Here is a 25,030-nt window from a genome sequence, read left to right on the forward strand (position 1 = left end):
ACTTCGTTTTGTGACAATTTACATTTTGATTTCAAAAGGATATGACTCATGTTCATTAAGTCCTGGTAAGTATGTAGCCTATAAAATCGGCAACCGTCTGCGGCTACAAGCGACATAAAGACGACGTAATTAGTATCTTGTGCACTGCTATGATGACACTCCTTTGTTCCTGTTCTGTGGAGTTTTGGGGAAAACAGAAGTCTACTAAAATACTGCACAGACGACAGGGCACCAAGTTGCCAGACATACATCTCATATTAGTCCAAGAGAAACATAGAACATTACAATGTTCAAGCCAATGTACACGGAACTACTGCACTTCAGCAGCAAAGAAAACTCCAAATGATAAACATTGCGTGTCCAAAACAAGTACGGTGGCTTTTTCTGTCGGCATTCATTCATTTGTGAGAGATAACACCATATAAACGTTATGGCAGCTCTACATACCCAACTGATCGTTTAACTAAAAGTGAACAATGACCAAAAACATCTTGTCAACAGTGACTTGAACATGTTAAGAGTTTGCAATGCACACACTTTCAAATCCTCCCCTTGTCGTCGTGTGAGGATATCTTGATTGTCGTAGCTGAGGTGCGGGATAGGGAGGTGGGCGGGTGGGTCTGACCGGGCCTAGGCATCTACAGAGAGCCTCTCACCTGCCTTCTGATGACGTCACAGACAGTACAACACAGGAATCAGATGAGCAACACTTGGAACCGATCAGATAAAATCTCATTGCGGGACACTTGATCTTTAAACATTTTACTTGGAAAGGCACAAACTATGATTTCCTGGTAAATTATTTTGATGTAAGAAATAAAATTGAAAGACATATCCGGTTTCATGTAAATTGACAACATTTCGGCCATTACTCAGATATGAGCCTTGTGTAGGACTCTTCCTAAAATCAGTCTTTATTAAGTTGTTTTCTTGTTTGTTAATTTCAAACCTAGAATTCCACTGTATTTTTCTTCCAAAAGTGCAATAATAATAAGAGAGCTTAATATCGGTTTCTCTCAATCTTCCACAGTACCTGAGGACAGTGACTGTGCTACAAAGTCCACATTGACAGACAATAAGAAAGCCAGAGAGGAAAAAAAAAAAAATAGAAGAATTCCAGAACACTACAACATAAAAGTAAAAGTTTGTTTTCAATCCAGGGAGTCAACTTCGAAAACTGAGGATTAAATTACAAAAAAAAAAGAAACAAAAAAATACATAAAAATCCTCCAATTCTGCTTTAAATGAAATGCTTCCTGTTGCTTTCAGTGATTCCAGAGTTATCATTAGTATAGTTCATTCTTGCCCCTGATCTTGATCCCACAAATAAAGACCTATGTCTATGGAACAGATTCCTTTCACTTGACCCACTGACAAGTGCCCCATATCAATGGCTGTTGAACAACACTTGTTCTGTATGGAATCTAGAATACAACAACTGTTTCAAACAGTATATATAGAATTTTTTTCATATTCACGTCACGGTATTCGTGTTTCGTTGTTACAGCTTTAACTTTTCCTCAAACCCCCCAGTTATTATGCAAGTATTTAAACGTTCCTTTCTCTTTTTTTTTCTTCTTTTTTTTCTTTGTTAAAAGGAACCAGAGTCTGTTGTGGAGTGATTAACTTCGCAGGACAACCACATTTCCTTTACTCGCCTGTAGCAGGGGAGTACTGAGACAGAGAAACGGTGGGGGGGAGGGGGGGGGGGAGGGAGAAAGAGAGGGGGAGAAAGAGCGGGGGAGAGGAGAGAGACAGACCGAGCGAGGGAGGGAAAAAGAGGGATAGGGATGGGGGGGGGGGATCTGTGTAGTTGTTTCCACTTAAAACTTGACAGTGACCAGAATGTTTCAAGTTCTCTCCAAAGTCGTTCTGTTTACTTGTGCCTCTGGAGGGTTTTCCTCTTTCTTCGTTTAAAGAAACAACAGCACCTGCGAACAAGGACAGGCTGGTTAACATCTCACACGCCACTCCTTTAACAGACGCTTTGACCCAATATGGTTTAGTCGTTTCCAAGAAAATTAAAGAAGCATGTCACAAGTATTTCTGTATCAAAGTGTTAAAAAGAACAAAAAGAACAAACTATGTGGAACCCAGTTAAGTCAATAAGCATAGTTGTAAAACCCTGCTGGACTCCTGGATCAACAGCATACTGCAGGGCTGCCCAACCCATTTCCTGGATAGCTACTTTCCTGTGGCTTCACACTCCAACCCTGTTTCTGGAAAGCTCAAGGTTCCTCAAGGTTCACATGCCAACCCTGTTCACGGAGAGCTGCCATCCTCCAGGTTTACACTCCAACCCAAATCCAACACACCTGATTCGGATCATTAGCTCGCTGACAAGCTCAATCGTGTTTCCAACTGGGTTTGGACCCAGTTCCTAAAACTCCAGGAACAGGGTTGAAGTGTAAACGTTACAGGAGGGTATTTCTCCAGGAACAGGGTTGGAGTGTAACCCTACAGGACGGTCTCTCTCAAGGGCTCAGGGTAGGACAGCTCTAGTGTACGATAACAACCACAGTATCGCGTGGTGAACAGTTTGTGGTCAACCGTTTTGGGGCGGTCGATCTCTGGTCCGGTTCATACTTTGTATCGTCGGCCACCTCGACCTCGGTGGGAGCAGTGATGGGAGCGTTGGAGTGTCCAGCGGTCGGGTCGTCGGTGTTCAGCTCTCCATTGGTCGAGCTCATCACCTGCGCGGATGGCACAAGGCAGGGGGGGGGGGGATCATTCATGTGAGTGACATGCGTGTTCCTGTGTGTGTGTTTGTGTGTGTGTGGGAGGAGCTACGGATGACTGACACACACTGGAACAATTCATGACATGTCCTCAGTCGCCCCCCCCCCCCCCCCCCCCCTCTTAGATTACGAGTTAGTTTGGTTTCACAAATAAATGCATAACACATCACCGTAATACAATAAACGATTACATTGAACGTGTTGCAGTTCCACCTCCTGACACTAGGTGGCACAGTTGCCCTAGAGACTGACTAATCCTTCAGGTTGAGTCATTTGAGGTTGCGTTATTTAACCCCACGAGGCTACATTCACTACAGGCTGAACATGACTGTTTGTGTTCACCCCTGTTTAATGTTGTTGTTTCAGTATTGACAAAGAGACAGATCGCTTCGCTCAATCATCCCTGTCTGGGCTGAGTTCCACGGCAACCATCCTCAGGCTGTCCCGTCTCTGGCCTGACACCCTTCCTTGTTATCAGCCTACAGCAGCGATGAGAGGAGCGCGGCAGAGGCAGACAGAACAAGCCGAGCACAGATAAAAGAAGGCAACCTTGATAAGTACAGCGAGCGGTGTGGAGATAGAGAGACATTGACAGGGGGTGGGCAGTGGGACACAGACAGACAGCCATGCAGCCAGCATGCACAAGCAGTACCTGGACAGAGCCCCCCAGCCTATCGGTCGTTAGGTGTGACCCCAGCGTCTCCTTATTGGTCACTGGAGTGGGCTGAGACTCGCTTCCTTTGGGCTCGGGCGACTGACGCAAGGAGCACAGGGTGGAGGCAGGTGAGGTGGTGGGTGAGGTGAGGGGGAGGCAGGTGAGGTGGAGGCAGGTGAGGGGGAGGCAGGTGAGGGGGTGGGTGAGGTGAGGTGGAGGCAGGTGAGGTGGAGGCAGGTGAGGGGGTGGGTGGGGTGAGGTGGTTGGTAGTTTGGAGAGTTGAGGGGATTGGAGAGGTGAGGAGGTGAGTGGGTGGGGGTCAGGATTAAGATTGTGAGACGGGAAGTTGTGAGAAGGAGAAGTAAATAAAAATGGAAAAAACGACAAAAACAAACAAAAAAAATAATTAAAGAAGACATCTCCCAAGCAAAAGCAGGCTTGTTAAAACTATGTTAATCCAGGACTGAGGGGAGAGAGTACAGAACCCACATAACTCATGCAGGTATGAGGACTGCCTTGATCTGGAACACTGTCGTTCTAGAATATTCCATATCATTCTAGATTATTCCTGATCTAATCACATAGCTGACGTTGGTGTTCTCTCCTCCACGGTTCTACAGTGACATGTCTATGCAGGATGTGTCAACTATGTCACTTCCTGTCCTGTGAGTGGGTGTCCAGGAACTCCAGCAGAATTAAGGTCGCAGACTGAGCCGCAGTAAAGAGAGACCACAGTCCACAACATGAGTCAATCATAAATCCTAACAGCTTAGCTAAAAAAAAAAAAAAGAAAAAAAAGAAAGTCAGACTAATCAAGTAAGAGCGTGTAGGATCAAGGCTGGAACAACATGCAAAATATAGTAAGGTGAAATAAAAAAATAAAAAAATATATATAAAAAAATAAGGAATGTTTGCATTTTAGCCACATGTTTAGCAAAATGCTTGTTGTTACTGTGAACAATGCACTTTGCATTTTCAACTCAAGCATGCGATGATAGGGGCTCGGCGCGACGGGATGTAACCCTGGACAACCTTCCACCAACCCTCTCTGTACCCTGGGGAGAAGTGTCCCCTGCCCTGTCACAACTACCGTCACCGACACATGACTTACTACATTCCTGAAAACAAACCTTCATGAAACACCCTTTCCTTTTCTCTCTATCATCATATTTCTTTGTGTGGTTTGAGCGAAGACCGAGTTTAGAGTGCAGAAAAGGCGATTGTGTGTAGAGGAGTTGAACAGAAGCAGTCTTCTTCAGGAGGCTGTGTGTAGGAGGCATAGTCCGTTGCCATGGAGAGGAGAGGAGGGGTGGGGGGGGCATGGCCCAGAGCCTACCTGGTTTTTGGTCTGCTGTTGTGCTTTGTCTCTGCTGCTGGGCTGAAGGGGCGTGTCACTTGCGATCGGGCCAATCGGTGTGGGCTGTGAGACGATGTGGGAGGGGACAGAGACACAGAATGAGAACCGTGACGTTGTCATGACGTCGTCACGACGTCGATTGACACCTCCCCGGAATCAGACAGCTCTGAGATCTGAGCCAGAGCACAGAGGCTTCCGATGACATCATCGTCACGACAGGAACTAACCCAAGCTAGACGGGGCCAATCACAAGGCATCCTTTTGAAAAACGGAACGCTCCAATCAAACTCACCAGTTGCTTGCCCACCCAGTCGTACTCGTAATCAAACACGTAGCCGTTCCTGTCGAACAGGTCTGTGAAGAGTTTCCTCAAGTAGTCGTAATCAGGTTTTTCAAAGAAGTCCAGCCGTCTCACGTAGCGCAGGTAGGTGGCCATCTCTTCTGCATCGGAGGGGGCAGACAGACACGGGTCATCTCAGCTGACAGACGGACAGACACACCCTCAGGGAGCACTGATCTACCACCCCCCACCGGCCCCCGAGGCCACGCCCCCAAATTGAACAGAGCGATAAGACGGCAGGTGGCTGACCTGGGAAGCTTTCACAGAGCACTTCGATGGGCGTCGCCCGCTTGGTGTCTCCGATCTTCTGGTAGCGTTCCTTCAGCGTGTCCGCCTGGGGGGGGGGGGGGGGGGGGGGAGACCACGGCAGAGCGGTTACCCTCTTGCGGTTACCCACACACGGCCCCCCCTCAAACACAGCCCCCCCCCCTCAGTATGAACTGTATGAGCAACATTGGCAGCATATTTGACTGGAGCAAACCAACCATTGTGGGTTCTGGCTTCAGCCAACAACACACACACACACACACACACACACACACACACACACACACACACACACACACACACACACACACACACACACACACACACACACACACACACACACACACACACACACACACACACACACACACACACACAGGCTGCCTTGTGTTTCCTGGCTGAATCAAGCATGCTCCATTTATGCACACCGATTAAAACCCTGGGTATCGAATTAAATCAAAACGGGTTATGCAAAATGGGCAGATGACGACCTTTTCATGTGTGTGTTGAACCTGGATTCAAGTACTGGCGTCGAACCCCACTCAAATCTCGCCTGTCCGGCTGTAAACACTTTCTAGAGTTAAAGACCCGGTCGTGTCTCTTGGCCGCTGAGAGAGTTATTTTGCTTGGCCGTGTAAAGTGGCAGGGTACATGTCTGGGAGGTCATGTGACACGGTGAAACCCTATACCTTCAGGCCCTGCCAGGGGAGACTGCCACGCAGGAAGTACATGAACATGTGACCCAGGGCCTCCAGGTCGTCCCTTCTGCTTTGCTCTGCGGAGAGGGAGGCAGAGAGGGGGGAGGGGAGGAAAGCGACGTGTAGGGAGGGAGAGGGAGGAGAAGGGGGGAGGGGGGAGGGGAACAGAGCGGGGGAGGGAGGGGAAGGCAGCGGGGGAGGGGAAGGGAAAGGGAGGGGGGGGGATGGGAAACAGAGTTGGTTACTTGCTCTGCTGACCACAGGAAAACACACAGCCCCCTCCTTCACGTTACCCACTCCAGAACTTTGCAAGGGCGTTTGCAAGGGCGTTTGCAAAGGCGCTTACAGGACTGTCAATCAGCTCGTCATCAGGGAGAGGAGGACGCTGGGAAACATCAAAAGGTGTCAAAAGGGCCGAGCAAGATGTCAAAAAGACTTCCTGGTTTGACAAGAGCCGTTACGCACTGAAACAAACGAGGCCCTCACACAGTCTGGCCCCTCCTCCTACTGGGGGTTTCACATCGAGGTTGAAGAGGACGTCATGGTCATGGGGAAGTTCTGATTTGACGAGACCAATGGACAGAGGCTCATGGGTAATCCACCAACTCAACCACAAAGGCTCATGGGTAATCAACCAACTCAACCACTTCAAGGGGGGGGGGGGGGGGGGGGAGTACAGTTCAGTGGTAAGAGCAGTATCAACACTTTTCAGTTTTTAAATCTCCCCTGTACTGTAGGCCGCTCTGGATAAAAGTGTCTGCTAAATAAGTATATCATCACCATTCTCATCATCATCATTAATCAGGGTATATGCAGGAATTCTGAAGTTAATTTCAATTCCTTTTTAAGACTTTTTGAAGACCTTCTCAAGTCTTTTTGGAGTCAAACTCTTTGGACAAAGCTTTATCCAAATGTAATACCGTAATAAAATCATGATAACGACTTTTTAATATCTTTTAAAAGGCCTTAATTTCCCCCAAATGGATTTATCAACTTTTAATACTAAAAGTATTAAAAGTTAAGTATTGACCCCGCGGATAGCCTGTTATGATCATCACGGCCATCATCACCATACTGAACCAGACCAGACGGTTTTCCAGACCAGACGGTCGTCCAGACCAGACGGTCGTCCAGACCAGACGGTCGTCCAGACCAGTGCGACCGCACTGACGGTCCTGCTCACCTTTGCCCAGGTGTGTGTTGATGCTCATGTAGCGCGCCGTGCCCGTCAGACTCTTGTGCTCACGGTACGGGATGTGTTTCTTGGTCTCCGGGTCGATGTACTCTTTGGCCAGGCCGAAGTCGATGATGTGGATGGTGTGTTGCCTCTTGCTGCCCGGACGCCCCACCAGGAAGTTCTCCGGCTTGACGTCTCGGTAGATCAAGCTCTTGGTGTGGACGTACTCCATCCGGGTGATCTGGGGGGGGGGGGGGGGGGGGGTCGCGGAGCACAACGCAGATCAGAGACGGCAGGAACGGTAGAAGAACAGTAAGTGAAACAGCATTCGTTCGATGACAAAAGGCTCGGTTGCAGCCTTCATCTCCCCACCCCCTCACCTGCCTCCACCTCAACCCACCCCCTCACCCCATTGGCCAAACCCCCCCCCCCCCCCCCTTCTGAGGGGGGACCCGAGGAGGGGCCCACAGAGGGTGAGGGTTGGGGATGGGGGGTAAGGGGTTAGGGTTCTGAGGGGGACCCAGAGGGGGGGGAGGGTTGGGGGTAAGGGGTTAGGGTTCTGAGGGGGACCCAGAGGGGGGGGAGGGATGGGGGTAAGGGGTTAGGGCTCTGAGGGGGACCCAGAGGAGGGTGAGGGTTGGGGGGGTTAGCTACCAGCTGGATGGCAATCATCAGGACGGTCTTGAGGCTGAAGGTGCGGTCGCACAGGTCAAACAGGTCCTCCAGGCTGGGCCCCAGCAGCTCCAGCACCATGGCGTTGTACTTCCCACATGGCCCAAAGTAGTACACCTGGGGGATTCCCTCTGCAGAGACACACACACACACACACACACCTTAGCATGAGGGACACCAGCCTGCAGGAGAGGGCAGGTCAACCTTAATCCTAGTTTTAAAAACAAAACACAAAACTAGGGTTCTGGGGGTATTTTTCTCGAGCTACGGTTGTCGGGGTTTCGGCTAAATGACTCATAACGCCAAAACGCCACCTAACGACTATTCTGTGTTTTACTGAGGAGCGTGTTCGTGCTGCAACATTAACCCAGGGAAGCATGCGAGAGGAGGGAGACCGTTTTTTCTCAGAACCCCAGAGGAAGAACCCTGGGGGGGTGACAAAACAAACCTATCCACGGGGGTTACGACACACACACGCCAGACATGTTTGACAGCATCGCGCGGCGCGCCCTGCCCCGCGGCTAGGATCGTGACTTGGGAAGAATGCGCGAGTCGGCGTGTCGAGCGTGGATGAGGAGGCTGAACTGACTCAGCGGCAGGCAGGATTCACTGGAAGCGCCTCGCCAACAGTCACAGCCCCCTCGGCCCAGCACCCTGGGACCTGGCCTGGAGGGAGACGTGGGCCCCCTGTTTGGCTGGCCAGGGCACCCCAAGCGGAGGCCCTCACTGCGTCTCTCTGCTGACTCTGCCTCGGGGCACCTCCACACCGAGAGGAGAGAGAGCTAAGCCGTGTAGCGTGTTTGCGAGCGTGGGTGTGTGAGGGGGGGGGGGCGGAGGATTATAGCAGGATTTACCTGATCACTGCTCGACGTCACGCCCACAATGGAGGCTCTGACGACCGCACGACACACACACACGCACACCTGTCCGCTTGTAGGCCAGGAGGATTTGCCTGATATGCTGCAAATTGTGAACGCAGCAGAGCGATAGGAAGCTGACTCATCACAGGAAGTACACACACACACACACACACCAGGCCAACCCCCATGACCCTGCACAACTGTGTGCCGACCCCCCCCCCCTCCCCCCCCCCCCCTTGACGCACTCACCTAAAGGAAATGAACACTCGAACGCGCCACAGTGCGACCACGGCAACACGGGCGCTGACGGGGCGCGACCAACACAAGCCGGCTCCCTCATCATTACAGTTACATTTAGTCATTTGGCAGACGCTCTTATCTACAGCGTCATCCGGACGGGTCGAGACCGATTCCTCCTAACCACCCTGTAAACCAAACCAATCAGGCCCGCAATAAAGTCAAACACTTGTATGAGAGGCGGGAGGAGGGGCGGGGCGGTTCTCCAAGGAGATTAGGTTTCTGATTCACGACAGAAGTGGGCTTCAGTAACCCTAACCATCACCCAACCTCGGGGGCAGCCTGGAGATCAGGGCTCGCCTGGTGCCTCGCGCCCCAGCCCAGGCCCAGGCCTCCATCCCACCCTACCCCAACACGAGCGACAACGTGGCCGGGGGACAACCAGGCCTATTGTGCCCGGCAGAGTGGCTCCGTTTCAGCACGGAGGCCGGAACAATGTTGCCTTACAATGAAATGTCAAAGGTTTGGACCAGCCAGAGAGAGACAGAGAGAGAGACAGAGAGAGACGGAGAGAGAGAGACAGAGACGGAGAGAGAGAGACAGAGACGGAGAGAGAGACAGAGAGAGAGACAGAGAGGGAGAGAGAGAGAGAGAGAGACAGAGAGAGAGGGAGACAGAGAGAGAGAGATACAGAGACAGAGAGGGAGAGAGACAGAGAGAGAGAGATACAGAGACAGAGAGAGAGAGAGGGAGACAGAGAGAGAGAGATACAGAGACAGAGAGGGAGAGAGACAGAGAGAGAGAGATACAGAGACAGAGAGGGAGAGAGACAGAGAGAGAGAGATACAGAGACAGAGAGGGAGAGAGACAGAGAGAGAGAGATACAGAGACAGAGAGGGAGAGAGACAGAGAGAGAGAGATACAGAGACAGAGAGGGAGAGAGACAGAGAGAGAGAGATACAGAGACAGAGAGGGAGAGAGACAGAGAGAGAGAGATACAGAGACAGAGAGGGAGAGAGACAGAGAGAGAGAGATACAGAGACAGAGAGGGAGAGAGACAGAGAGAGAGAGATACAGAGACAGAGAGAGAGAGATACAGAGACAGAGAGAGAGAGATACAGAGACAGAGAGGGAGAGAGAGGCGGTCTCTATTAAAGATTCAGAGTGCAGCGAGTGCAGAGGAGGCTGGATTAGGGCCAGGGCTCGGGAGACGCGGAGCCCGCTGAAACGTGAGACGGTGCGGGCCGCACGCCGCTGACTGCGTGCCTCCCTGCCAGGTCACGTCATCCGTCCCAGTCAGCGCATCAACCAGCCAGTCTGGGCCCAGCTCGCAGAGGGGTGCTGTCCAAGCAGCACTGCTGGAATCTCTCACTCAAAACGCCTCGGATTGAACAGCTTGGGGAGGTGCCAGTTTTCATTGCGATAGATGTACTCACCTGGACACATCTACTGGGTCTGACACACACACACACACGGAGGGACACATGCAGAGCTCACAAGGGCTTAATGGTCCACTTAATATTCACTAAACACCCACCTCGCTGAAACCTTAATTCCGAGATAGCCGGGCGTGGTGCCCTGAGCAGCAAGGAGTGTCCAGGCTGCATGCGCCGTGCCGACCAGCTCAATAATTCACAGCTGGCATGAGAAGCGGATGATGTTTCTCCTCTGCGTCCGCAGCCCAGCGCTAATGGTGGGAGCTGGGGTGTGGCCAGGTGGGTGAAGGGCGGGCGGGGCAGGCAGGCGTGGAAGAGGGGACACGAGCTGGGCTCCCAGGGCGGGAGAACATGAACACGCTCCAGATTACAGAGTCATTTAGCAGACGCTCTTATCCAGAGCGACTTACGGTAAGTACAGAGACGATATACCCCCAAGAGGCAAGTAGGGTGAAGTGCCTTGCCCAAGGACACAACGTCATTTGGGGAATGATGGGGGAATCGAACCGACAACCTTCTGATTACTAGCCCGATTCCCGAACCGCTCAGCCACCCGACGTCTCCGGCGTTAAGCCGGGCGTGCAGAGCCGACACGGGCGTGTATTAGAGGATAGAGGGCACGTGGCCTCTCCTGCCCTGCGGGCAGAACCCACCTCACTCGCAGGGAACTATGAGACGGTTTGAGGATGCAGGGGATAGGATCATTCAGAGGATGCCTGCCTTTCATGGCTAACCCCATCAGCTAGTATCAGGCATATCCAGTCTGTCAACTAAGATCCATCAGCTGGAGTGAACCAGGAAAGGAATGTTTGAAATAGCTTGTGGAACTTGTTTCATTGCATCTCCAGGCAATGAGAAGAGGCTGAATCGGAAGATTAGCCAATGATAGACGAGCTGTGGCCAGTGGTCCAATAGCTATGAACCAGAGTGAGAGGGTGGGGCGGATACTAGAGGGGTGACATGAGAAACACAGATTTTTCCCACTGCACCATAATAAAATAATAAAAAATAAAAAGAAGAACAATTGACACATTTTGCAATGCATTATGGGAGAGATTTCCTGGGATTTCTTTAGCAGGCAGGCAGGCAAGCAGGGCTGAGAACAGCAATCCGAGCAGATATACGATAATGGCCCAACTGCTAGGAGAAGGCCATTTATAAATAGGCCAGGACAACCCTAATGCCCTGCCTCTCCAACTCCCTATTAACACTGGAGGCCTGCTGCCCAGCTTGGCACACAGCGAGCTGGCAGGTGATCAGATCACCACCACAAGACACTTGTCTTGGGAACCGGAGGAGCACACTGCACACTGGCAAGCCCTTCAAAGCTGAAGTGCGTGTGTGGGGTGTTTGTGCGTGTGTGTGTGAGAGAGGAGGGGGTGAATGCACTCAGGATTTGCTTGGTTCATTTGGCTGTTCATTCGCTTCATTAAAAGGCTTAGAAGGATCAAAGATCAGCGTTATGACTCAATCACGGTCATTACTAACCAAGTGGTCAGCCATACCCACACTTCCTGTTAGCCTGAGGAGGACAATTACCCCAAACCAAAACAGAAGTATCAGACACAGGCCTCAGGGAGAGACCAAAGGTTTGGGCCCAAAACTGCCTTCAGAAACAATCCACATGTATTAATCGTCTCTGGTGGTCTGGATTCAGAGATGGATGACTCTGCATGTCGTGTTGTTGGTATCTGAGATCTGATGCCACAGGACTTTAAAGAACAGCAACAAAAAGAAACTAAAACAAATATTTATATATATATACAATCATCCTTACCTGAATTTCCCAACTGTTTGTAAAATCTATACTCCAAGTGTAACTGGGGAGCCCTGGACTTAATGGGTTCCTAAAAAGGAGACAAAGAGAGAAAGAAAGAGAGAATTTAAAACATAGTGAACGCAAATCTCAACCCCTCCCCCGCCCGTGTTTATTCTGCAACATCAGCAATTTGCTCTCCCCCAACTGTGTGACGTTAACAAACGCGGTCCAGATCACGTCCAAACGTGTGACACGGCTCCGGCCGCGTCGCGAGCCGTCCTCCCGTGCGCCACTCGGCACACAGGACATCCCGGGAGCTGGTTAGCTAACGCACGCGGGTTAAGAACCTCAGTCTTAATCAGCATGAGCGTGGGATTATCCCTCAGCGTGATGTAGCGCGTTGTGGAGAGATGGAACAGGAAGCAGATCCTTGGGACACCGTCATCTCCTCCTTGCCCTTGTTTTGGGGGATAACCGACATGAAATCCCATGTTCTAGCGAGGCTGTCACCACTGCTGCCGGATCCCTTATAGGCACAGCTATAACCAGCGCCATGGTGATCCGACCAAACCTTTTAAACAGCATCTGGAAGCACACCGTCTGTTACACTCGAGGTTGGAAGTACACTAGAAATACCCATGGTGAAAGTACAAGCAGTCAAGTACAAACACTTTCATGCCAATCCTAAAACCAGGAAGTGCATCAGGGCCCCGTGTAGTCCTGGCTGCGTCCCCCCCCCCCCCCCCTCCCCTGTGTGATCAACATGGCCGTGTTCCTGCCCCTCTGGTTGATCCTCTGGGGCCATAATAACAGGCCCGTGTATAAATAGAGAGCACACGTTGGCAAGGATTCCCCTCGCTGCCTGAAGGCCTGTGATTGTGGTACAGTCTGGAGGGGAAAAGGAGACCAATCAGGCGCTCAGCACATTACTGTGATGATTAACCATGCCTGCCTCTCTCTCTCCCCCCCTCCCACCCCCTCTCCCTCCATCCCACTCTCCCTCCCCTCTCCCTCTCCCTCCCCCTCCCTCCCCCCCTCTCCCTCTATCCCCCTCCCCCTCTTCCTCCCTCCCCCCCTCTCCCTTCCCCTCTTCCTCCCTCGCCCCTCTTCCTCCCTCTCTCTGGCCACACGTCATCCAGCACGCACCGCCATGCTCCCGGCCTGCCACGCCACACCACTGCTCTCCCCTCATCCACCTTAAGTGGATAGGGAGAAAGGGAGGGACAGAGAGAGAGGGTGAGACCAAGAGTATGAAAGAGGCAGGGTGAGAGAGTGAGAGAAGAGAGGGATTGAGAGAGGAAGAGGTGACAGAGTGTCCGATGACAAGCGTGACCCGGTAAGCGGGGCGGGGCATTGTGACATCATCGTGACATCACCCTACATGCACAGGCATTACGCTGAGAAGGATGTGGTAAATGTATATAAATAAATCAAAACAGATGGCATCGAACCACAGGACATTTCTAAAACGCTTACAGTGGAAAAACAGCGGCTTATGGCAGCTTTATGTGCTTAGATTCAACTCATCCTGGCGGATAGCCGTGCAAAATGACCAAGAAACGGGGTTATCTTTCCATGTAGAGACGTTTCGTAACTCCATCACACATTAACCCTCAAAAAGATCAAAAGACACTCAAGAGTTCCCGCCTTCCTTTTCAGAATAAGAGTCCCCCCCGAGCTCTCTCTGGGAGCGCCAGAGGTCTGACTGTTTAATGTGACTGTTTAACCCTGGTTGGTTTGCCCATACTTTAGCCCATACTCCATACTGTATGAAAGAGTGCTCCGATAATGACACCTTTAGAGAGCCTTTCTACTCCAGACATTATTTATGGTACTGTTTTAGAACTGCTCCTCCTTGATTTCAAGAATAAACAGATAAAGACAAATTCTTTTGACCTCAAGACATTCAATCATAGAAATTCCACCACAAACTTGACGTCACAAACAGGATTCCACGAGTGATCGTCGGGAGCAACGCAGACGGGGACTGATCATCCCAAACAAAAAGGTGTTTGGTCTCCAAAACCTCCACGTTTTCAAAGAGATGGGAGGACCGGCCGTCGCGACCCCCGATCGTCACCGCTGGAATTTGGACCTGTTATGACATCATCAAGGAGGGCCTCCGCCACTCTCTCCCCGGGGGGGGGGGGGGGATTATCGGTTACAGCTTAAAAATCTCCCCCAAATCTAATATTCAAATGTGATGCTTTTTAAAGCATCGAAAACGTTCAGACAAGAGAGAGAGAGAGAGAGAGAGAGAGAGAAAATCGCAGCGGCCCCGAAAACAACGCTTCTGAACCGGGAGGTAAAGAACCCTGTCAAAGTGCCCAACAGACAACTGCAGGAAACACGTTACTTAAAAAGTAAATAAATAAAACTAGTGCTTCATCTGACCCTGGTAAACCCAGCGTGCGGAGGTCACGCCAGGCCAGCCCAGCAGGGCTTGCGGGGCCACGCCCCCTCAGGACGGCACGGCGTCTCTGGACGCTGTGATGCCGGGTCTGGTGTCCAGGGCAGCTGACCCCGACGCCTGGAGAGCTCTTCAGTGTCCGACCTGCTGGAGTCGGCTCTCCAGCTCAGCTGCCAGCACTACACTCCAGCCTTCCAACAATAGAGCTAGTCACTGTGGTTCAGCGTGAGGCCCTGGGGGGGAGGGGGGAGAGGGGGGGGGGGGGGGGAGGCCTCACACTTCGTCGCCATGTTTCGCCCAGATTCCTCCCTGATCGGCATGCTGGGGGCCCACAGAAGCACCTCTCGGGCACACGTGACCTCGTCTCACTGCGACGACCGGGGACCTGTCACAGATCCGGTGCTGGCAGCTAGCCCCTCCGCAGTGTGGGGATGACACAGCCGTAGCAGCCGCACGGCATTCTGGGAGGATTACAGATACAGGAGACAAATCCGGTCCTGATTTCCGTGACAGCCGAAGGAGATGCCGTCTGCTTTCCTGGCTGTGGACCACAGCCTGGCCTCCACCTCCACAGCCTGGCCTCCCCCTCCACAGCCTGGCCTCCCCCTCCACAGCCTGGCCTCCACCGCCTGGCCTCCCCCTCCACAGCCTGGCCTCCACCGCCTGGCCTCCCCCTCCACAGCCTGGCCTCCCCCTCCACAGCCTGGCCTCGACCGCCTGGCCTCCACCGCCTGGCCTCCACCGCCTGGCCTCCCCCTCCACAGCCATGCCTCCCCCTCCACAGCCATGCCTCCCCCTCCACAGCCTGGCCTCCCCCTCCACAGCCTGGCCTCCCCCTCCACAGCCATGCCTCCCCCTCCACAGCCATGCCTCCCCCTCCACAGCCTGGCCTCCCCCTCCACAGCCTGGCCTCCACCTCCACAGCCTGGCCCTCCACCGCCTGGCCTCCCCCTCCACCGCCTGGCCTCCCCCTCCACAGCCTGGCCTCCCCCTCCACAGCCTGGCCTCCCCCTCCACAGCCTGGCCTCCCCCTCCACAGCCTGGCCTCCCCCTCCACAGCCTGGTCACCCCCTCCACAGCCTGGCCTCCCCCTCCACAGCCTGGCCTCCCCCTCCACAGCCTGGCCTCCCCCTCCACAGCCTGGCCTCCCCCTCCACAGCCTGGCCTCCCCCTCCACAGCCTGGCCTCCACCGCCTGGCCTCCCCCTCCACAGCCTGGCCTCCACCGCCTGGCCTCCCCCTCCACAGCCTGGCCTCCCCCTCCACAGCCTGGCCTCGACCGCCTGGCCTCCACCGCCTGGCCTCCACCGCCTGGCCTCCACCGCCTGGCCTCCCCCTCCACAGCCATGCCTCCCCCTCCACAGCCATGCCTCCCCCTCCACAGCCTGGCCTCCCCCTCCACAGCCTGGCCTCCCCCTCCACAGCCATGCCTCCCCCTCCACAGCCATGCCTCCCCCTCCACAGCCTGGCCTCCCCCTCCACAGCCTGGCCTCCACCTCCACAGCCTGGCCCTCCACCGCCTGGCCTCCCCCTCCACCGCCTGGCCTCCCCCTCCACAGCCTGGCCTCCCCCTCCACAGCCTGGCCTCCCCCTCCACAGCCTGGCCTCCCCCTCCACAGCCTGGCCTCCCCCTCCACAGCCTGGCCTCCCCCTCCACAGCCTGGTCACCCCCTCCACAGCCTGGCCTCCCCCTCCACAGCCTGGCCTCCCCCTCCACAGCCTGGCCTCCCCCTCCACAGCCTGGCCTCCCCCTCCACAGCCTGGCCTCCCCCTCCACAGCCTGGCCTCCCCCTCCACAGCCTGGCCTCCCCCTCCACAGCCTGGCCTCCCCCTCCACAGCCTGGCCTCCACCTCCACAGCCTGGCCTCCACACCTGGCCTCCCCCTCCACGCTCAGGAAGTTTCCACAGCCTCTGAGAGATTGACTTCTGACCCCCCACTGTCACAGTGAGATCCTCACTGTAGTACAGAGCATTCGCAAAACAACAGTGGTGATGTAACACATCATGGAGACAAAAGCAACCACTGTGTTCCACGCCAAACTGGAGACGCAGTGTGTGCGTGGGTTCACAGAGTCCTGGGAAACAGGCATGGCATTATCCCCTCCCCGCTCGTCCCAGCCCCTCTCCTCCAGTTCTACGTTCCTCTCTGCAGATGACTGTGGGACAATTGTTTCAACGTCAGCAGCGGGAGATCAAATACTCCAAGCAGGTGGAGCCTACCTCCCTCTGGTCGGACGAACCCCCCCCCCCCCCCCCCCCCCCCCCCCCTCCCACATCATCATCCTGGAGGGTGGGGCAGGTTGGGGTGGTGTGTAGCGGCCCAGGGAGGCAGGCAGGCAGGCATTTTATGGCCCAAGATGTGGAGGGGGCAGAGCTAGAGAGCAGGCCTGCGTCCAGCTCCTCTCCCATATCAGGTTTCAGACCCCCACACGGAGTCTTCAGCTGCCCCCAGCTTCACAGGACACTGCTGCAGAGCTTCCAACATGGCCGCCTCTAGTCCACCTCCCAGCCCCAAGTCCCCACCAACACCCAGCCCACCCCCTCTACCTCCCATCCCACCCCCACCCAGCCTCCACCACCCCGCCCCCCCCCCCCCCCAGAAACAGGACACAGAGAACAGTGGTACCACTGACACAGTCACATACGGCTGGCCTCAGCGCTCGGGCATGGAACTGGAGGCCGGACCTTCCCCCGCTCCCTTCCTCGCCCCGCAGCCTATAGGCCCGGCACTGGGAAACAGCCAGGCCTTGTCCACAACCACATTCACACTGCTTATGCTTTAGTCACCGCACTCCCTACCACCCACCCCACCCCCACACACACACAAACTGACCTACAAACGCACAGCTGATTCTACAGCACACGCTAAGTCACCCCGCCCCCCTCCTCCCCAGGATGTACTGCACGATGATAGTGTGGGTTTGAATCCGATTCATCAGGTAAATGGCTGGTTGGCTAAAAAGGAGGCTTTGCGGGGCTACGGCGCTCGCTTGTTCGGGACGCGGCGGGCGGGCGTTCCGACAGCCAACGTGTCACTTCCCCCTCCGTGGGAACGCGGCAGGCGTGAATTCTTCCGCACTGTAGCTTTGCCCGTCTCGTCCGCCCCACAAGCTGCTGAGCTTGACTGTAACAGGAGCCGCTCGTTCTGCCCCCAGGAGGGGGGGAGGGGGGGAGAGAGAGAGGACGCTGCAACTCTGCTTTCCTCCAGAGTGAAACTGCTTCAGCGGACCACAGCTTCTAGCACACCCTCATGTGTCGTCGTCGTCCCCCTCAGCCCCCCTCAGCCCCCCTCAGCCCCCCTCAGCCCTGTAGCTCACCACAGCCCCAGAGCCCACCCCCCCCCCCCCCCCACACACACACACTTCCTTCTCATGTAACCCCGTGCTAGTTATGAATTCAGCACAAGGTCATTCCAGTAGCAGGGCTAATGCAGCAGGGAGATCTGCTAGCCACAGGACCTGTCTTGGAACCAGCTCTGGGGGGGAGGGGGGCTCTCTGACGGCTCTCCTTCCCCAGCTCTGAGTTATCAACGGGGGGAGCTGAAGCTGTCCATCACTGTCACCAGCTGGCCCCAGCCCCACCAGCCCCCACTGAGGCTTTATTACTAATAACATGAATCTCAAAAAGGTGTCACGTTTAACAACCCACGCCCTCCTCTCCGCACACACATACACACACACCGGCACACACATACACACGCACACACAGTAGCCGTCCATTCCTTCCATCTGCCAAGGAATGACCATGCACACGAGAAGGCCTGTAAGACAGGACTTAGTCATTCTAACCCTGGCATCGGGGGTTTCACTTAGAATCATGAACGATGTCCGATTGGATGCACCTCCAAGCTCTACGGAGGACGCGTGTGTGAGAACGTCCGCTACATATGTGTCTAGTAAAAAAAAAAAAAAAAAATGATGGCGGGTAACATCCACGCAACAACCGTCAGGGCAGAATTGACAGGCACAGAGGCGGATGTCCCTGCAGCAGGCACCCCTAACCCTCTGCAGTTGGCCTGCCTGTGTGGTGGTGACTGTAAGCTGGCTCAGATGGCTCTCAGCTAGACTAGGGATGGCTGGGGAGGGTCCCCTCAGGAGGGGGAGGCCCGGTACTGGGCCTCCAGGCTTGGACTCCGGCCTCCGTCACTCAGGGGCTCGTCAGTGTGAGAGAGCTCCCGGCTGAACCAAAGACTGAACCCTTGTGCGTCGACAAGGCTAGCTAACAAAGACGACCTTTCAGCGCCCAGCGGTTTCTCCCTCTCTCTCGCTCTCCTTTTCTCTCTCCTCCTCCCCTCCCCCCCCCCCCCCCCCCCCCCTCTGGAGAGGGAACGTGCAGCCCTCCCCTGACGGAGGACTGTGACTCTGTCCCCCTGGCTCTCACATGTCTGAGGAGGGTGACACTGGCATCCACCTTTGTCCCAGGTGCGGCTGGCAACGCCCTGTAGCATACGGCACTGCCAGTGGGAATGACACACCGAAAATACACTATCAGTCAATAAGGAACTAGCTCTGGGTAATAATCGGCTGTTACAACGACGAGCGAGGACGATGAAGTAAAAAAAAAAAAAAAACGAGGCCATGACAATGGTTTGTGCCCTAAGAGGAACCGGCTAAGGGCCATCGTAAGCAAAGCAAACAAGCCACAAGGCTGAACCATTCAGGAGGTTGTGCAAGGCCTTTCGTGATAAGGGACGGGACAGGCGAGGAACGTGTAGACAGCTGCTAGCGATCGATGTGCGGTGGTGGCCTTTTAGGGAGCCACAACCACCGCTCACACAGAGCAGATCGTACCTCAGGGGACGACATCAGTCTTCACTAACTAAATAAATCCCAAACAATAACCGCCTGGTGTTTTCCCCTATCCTCCCCACACACACACACACACACACACACACACAACTGTGTAGCATGAGAACAAGCTGTTCAATCGGTTGCCTGGCAGTTAAGGACTAACTTACTTACCGACAGCTGAAATCAAGAGGGTGCAATGCCATTACTCCACTTCATGTTATGCTGTTAGCGACTTGACAGCCCCCCATTAAAATCAGCGGCTCATTCAGACCCAGGTCTGCTCTCGGCCCTCCAGGCCACCAGCCCTGCGGACGTGAGGCCAGGGCTGGATATAACTGGACGTCATGTGGATAAAAATACCCAGACAGATGGGCTGTTTCACTGGGAGGAACGAGTCCAGAGTGACTGGGGATTTCAGGGCAGAAGAACAGCCATTACGCCGCCGTTTGCAACCTCTGCTTTCGGCGTGGTCGCAAAAGCCTTTAATAGGAGCGCCGCTCTGAAACGAGGGACCTCCCTCAGAGATCCAGATGCAGAGATAATCACACCAGGCCAGGGAGCCTGCTGAAAGTGGTGACGCCAGGCCAGCTAGTAGACTGTAGTTCCTTTGACAACTTTTTGAAAAAGCTTCATTTATTAAAATTTAAAAAAAGGCCAAAACAAGGACTTTTCCCAGCCAGTGATAATACTTCTCCTTTGCAAGAGACTCGGTGAGCTGAGCAAATGGGTTGTTTGAAGGTGAACTAGAAACTAAACCACAATGCAGAAGATATTTGCAAGCAGCTCAACTCCCGGCTGGTCTCTTCTCTGATCGTCGGGGCTTGCCATTTCATGTGGTTTTCCAGACCCACACTCGGCATGGCTGCAAGACTGACATCTTGTCTTGCGAGCGTCCGCCAAGTCATCCACCATGTTGGGTGTTTCTGACTACCTTTATGCTGAGGAACAATGGGCACCGTCTGTGAGGGCTTATACACACACACACACACACACACACAGACTGCTGCTTCAGCCTTCAGGTTCTAATAGCAATATCTGGTGACCAAACGAGGAAATTCTTCCTTTGCGACTCTATACAAAAAAGGAGCTGTGCATTAACAGCTCATGTACGTAATGATATTTGCCGGTGTGAGGAAAGGGGGGGGGGGGTCGACTTATTTACGGCGTCACTACATCCACCAAAGGCCCAGACGCGCCCAACGGACCGCAACCCGTATTTTTCTCACAGACCTAAAGACAGGTGTTCATCCCTCCGCACCCAGCTCATCATCTCAGCCCATACCAAGCCCGCCCGGAAAATAGATGTAGTCGGAACGCATTTAAGCAGTGTTATTACAACGCAGTCGGGCAGAATACGTTTTCACAGACAACCTACGCACGCCAAAGCGATGAGCACCCATCGCTTGGGCTCCTGTTGTTTTCGGGGCTGAACATTGGCTTGGAGTGTCCGCGCCATCTTCTACTTTGCTGTGATGATGAGATCCATTTAGGACAGTCAGGTACCACGCACATAACAACCCATTATTTTCTACCGTTAAAAACGATAGTAGTGAGGAGGAGGGGAGGGCAGAACACGGGGTAATTACAAAGCACACAGATAACATTTGAACTCTTAATATAATAAATCAATCAATCCCACCCACCCGCAAAAAAATCAAAATAAACAGGCATTTCACCCTGCCCTTCTTTACAGCAGTGAAGCTCTTACCAATTTGATGGCCACGTATTCATTGGTGTAGAGGTTCTTCCCCAGTCGTAGCTCTCCAAAGTTGCCACATCCTATCTTTTTGCCCACACGGAAGTTTGGGCCAACCATGAGCACCCCAGAGTTGGTCCCCCCACTCCGGCCGCCAGTCCTGCTGCCGGCTGCCTTGGACATCCTTTTCCCTTCCTCTGTCTCTCCCTTGCCCCCTCTCTTATCAAAATCCATAAGCTTGTGATACCCTGGCCTCTCCACGATTACTCCCCGGCCATGCAAACCACAGAGGCTCCAAAACAACTAGCAGGACACTTTAGGAGGAGAGGGGGGGTCGAGCGACACAGCACAGAAGAGAGGTGGCGTGCAGAGCAGTGTCGTCGTTTTTACGCTTCAGCGCGGGTAAAACAGTGGTGAAACAAACCAGTGGAAGAACAACTCTTGGTCTTGTTCCTGGTTTGCGGATGTGGGTTCCTTTTGTCTTTGTTTCTTCAGCTCCAGCCTCAGAGAAGCATGCCCCTGCCTGAAGTGGGCAGGTCGTGCTAGCATGTGCCCACTCGCACACAAACGCACTTGTACACAAGTACTGAAAATCCCCAGCTACTGGATCCACTATGCAGCTTGGCAGCTTTGCCTCAAGGCCCTCATCGCTTCCTTCCGGTCAGTCTTTGGCGATGCGGCCGGGACTCTCCATGTTGCAGGGTCTCGGCAGAGGAAGGTGAAGGTAGATACTGGTGTGTTTGGGAACGTCGCAACGGAGTTCTGGATCACGCAGAGATCTGAAAATCACACGACCAGAACACAAGCTACTTTAGAACATAATAGATCTCAGGCAACCCATTTTACTATAGAGTTAATAAATAAAGGAGAACAGTTCTGGAATGCTATGATATTCCTGTTCAGACTTGCTTGCTTTGTATTCAACAAAGCAAAACGATTGGAAGCATCACAGAGAAGGGAGCCAAATCCTTTTCAGAATAAGATGACCACAAACCCAATAAGCTACTTGGGTAAACGGCACTAGACAGAGTAAACCTGGTCCTACATATTCAAGGCCTTGAGGTAAGTATAGAAAAAAACTTAGTGGACACAAGACAAAAGATCATTTCCATTTAACAGTAACAGCGAGATTTGACAGCCTTTGAATTCTTGATGACACACTGAGGTTTCTGTATGGCCAAGGCCTCAAGTCCACCTCCACCCCCCACCCTTCTTCCCCTCCCCCGCCCCCTTGGGACCAGTGATGTTCCTGATACTGGTGGAGAAGTTGAAGTAGGCAATGCAGGCAGTATCGGCAAGCAGCTACACTTTTCCCAGGAAATACACTTACACTGATCAATGATAGCCAAAACGCCCCACCGTCATCAAACCCGGGAAAGAGATTTGCATCATCGAATGACACGATGAGCAGGAGGGGCCAACAAGCTTAGCATCATATCTAAGGTGGACTTTGGACAGCATAAATCTCAGTATAAACTATCTGAACTGCCAGCCAAACGTAGCCGACACCATTTATTTTGTATTTATTTCTGTGGGGCTTACCAATTCCAAATGAGATATATCCTTACGTTAAAACAAGTGAGATTGTGTCTACATGTGTTCCTTGACATGCGCCTCAGTAGAAAGAGAGGACTGGGTTTGAGTATAAGGCGAGGTCAATCATTAAATTATTGGTGCTATAAGGTGAGGTCAATCATTAAATTATTGGTGCTATCTTTCTTGTAACTAGTCACATGTTGCCTACACTTCCCTACAGCACATATCACAGGACATATCAAGTCTCGTCACTACATAACAAGAACAATCAATGAAATGGAAAAACCAGTACTTGTAATCCACCACCCTAAACAAGAAAGAGCAGGGCATCAAGCCAAACTGTTCGAAGTTTCATCTAACAGCATACCAGAGAAATTAGTCAAATTGCTTGGAACATTGGTTCTAGAGCTTTTTCTGTCTGTATGTGTTAATGTGTGCGTGTAACATCCTGGAAAAGATATAACAGCAGGCAAAGGTTAGGCTAGCACATTACTACCATGACAACTACACTGATATTGTCAACAATGGTGTTTCATATTAACAAAGCTCAGCTAGGTGGCAAAATCTTATGTATTCATAGATGATTACTTGTGATACGTTCGGTATCCCTGTCACAGCTTAATGTTTAACGACTAATCTGCTGTGTTGTTAAAACACATAGTCTTTCTAGCAAAGATTCAACTCCACTTCCTACATCGATACTTCCTACATCTACTAGAACGTAATTTCGAAGGGCCAATGTTTCAAGCGTCAAAACGTCTAGGCTAACTGTCTTTATTCATTAATCATAGACTTACCGTACAGTACCATTAACTTTAGTCTAAGCTTTCTATGATTTAGGTCGCAAAATAGGTAACTTGTCTGGCTAATTCTTCTTGCACACTAGTAGAGCTAGTTTGTAGTATCGCATGCAAGTCAGTGTTTCTTTCCTGTCAGTGTGGCCTTGACAGAAAAGCTATCTAGCTAAATTGTTCGCTAGCAAGAATAGATACTAGCTAACTGGTTAGCTTCATCGCTAATGAGCTAACTGCAAAGTGGATACATTAGCTTCCTTGTTCGTAAATACATGAGCACTTCAACATTATCAGCTGACATTACTCACACAGTATTAACCTGGCAAATGGTCTTTTGCGACAGCTCCCTGACAAAAAATCTCAGGTTTCGAACGAACGATATGACCTGACTCAGTGACTAGACAAGGTAGGGCAGGGGCCAAGGTATAGCGATCGAGTCTTTGCAAAAAGCTACTTTAGTTAGTTTGGAGCCATTTGTGCTAGCAGCTAGCAAAGGCGGTGGCAAACTAGCTAGCTCGATAGAAACAGATAGACTGCTAACTAGGGTAGCTGCTAACTTGCGGCTAGCTGACCAGCAAGTAAACGTACTCCGGAAAGAGACATTTACTAACAATATTTTGCCCCAAAACTATGCCGATTTTATAAATTATTGGCAAGCTCATGGTCTGATAATATATCTGATAATTGTAAAAATATCCAGGCCTAGCACTTATCCAGCCACACTCGCAGTCCTGCCAATGCCGAGCAGAACAAGTTAAAACTGGACAGAACATCAAATATTCATTGGAATAACCTTAATTGTACTTATTGTAGATACAAGTGACAGTGACGCTATATTAGGTTTTACGGACATGATAGTTATTACACGAAAAATTGCATTAATTCACCTGAAAGAAGCTGCGTTTGTTTTCAGATCTCAACCATAACATCGACCACTGGGCAACTCCTTAATCCTCACAACCAAAATCCAGCTTGCTTGGTCGCGTTAGCTTAGCTGCCTGTAGTTTATAGAGTTAATTTACAGCTCAGAAGATTTCCTTCGAAATAACACCCACAAATAAACAATTGTCGTCAAAGAAAATAGTTTTACCTGGCTGTAAACACGAACTGTCAATGCGCACGCAACAACATGCTTCTTTATTTATGTGTATTTTCGAGATTTCATCTCTTTCCCCTCGCCGGGGTTTAGCTGTTGTCTCTTTAGCTAAGCAGTAAAGCCTCCCAAGCCGATAGGCAAGCATTCAGCGTCACATTCCGCCCCTTGCACTATCCTCACGTTGACAAACTACCGCATCTTGCTTGTAGAATATGACTTTAGATCGCCCTGAAAGTCGTGCGCAGTTTACAGCTGCTCTACAGAGTGGCTTTACAGACATCTAAAAGGTGCGTGGTGTGGGTGCTTTGCAGTTTATACAATAATTAGAACTAAACAAACATCTTAGAACTCCCTTCACCATATGGTCTTCATTGGGTCATCTCAAGAAATTAAGAGTCGTTCATTGTCATAGCCTACTTTTTGGTTATTTGAAGGTCAAAGTCAGAATAAGAAAACTTCTATTTCCCCATTCGACCATTCTTGGAAACAAAGAGTAACTCTGTAAGAAGTTC

General features: G+C 52.1%; 1 protein-coding gene across 4 annotated transcripts; it reads right to left on the reverse strand.

Moving 5' to 3' along the window:
* Positions 1-746: 746 nt before the first annotated feature.
* Positions 747-24,675, reverse strand: csnk1g2b (casein kinase 1, gamma 2b). Of its 4 annotated transcripts, none has more exons than XM_047013851.1 (12): positions 24,513-24,675; positions 21,105-21,871; positions 12,215-12,284; positions 7,887-8,035; positions 7,239-7,473; positions 6,047-6,132; positions 5,340-5,424; positions 5,043-5,191; positions 4,730-4,813; positions 3,391-3,492; positions 2,587-2,693; positions 747-1,931 (listed from the first exon to the last, which is right to left on the reverse strand). In XM_047013851.1, the coding sequence occupies exons 2-12, from the start codon at positions 21,324-21,326 to the stop codon at positions 1,877-1,879; spliced, it is 1,344 nt and encodes a 447-aa protein (XP_046869807.1). In that variant the 5' UTR covers positions 21,327-21,871; positions 24,513-24,675; the 3' UTR covers positions 747-1,876. The 4 variants fall into 4 exon arrangements, with proteins under 4 accessions (XP_046869807.1, XP_046869805.1, XP_046869806.1 ...); XM_047013849.1 differs by lacking the exon at positions 3,391-3,492 and adding an exon at positions 24,310-24,420 and having other exon boundaries at positions 24,513-24,674; XM_047013850.1 differs by lacking the exon at positions 3,391-3,492 and having other exon boundaries at positions 5,043-5,188; positions 24,513-24,674.
* Between the last annotated feature and the right edge of the window lie 355 nt (positions 24,676-25,030).

Source organism: Hypomesus transpacificus, unplaced genomic scaffold (genome assembly GCF_021917145.1).
Source record: "Hypomesus transpacificus isolate Combined female unplaced genomic scaffold, fHypTra1 scaffold_205, whole genome shotgun sequence".
In the NCBI taxonomy this organism is placed as follows: domain Eukaryota; kingdom Metazoa; phylum Chordata; class Actinopteri; order Osmeriformes; family Osmeridae; genus Hypomesus; species Hypomesus transpacificus.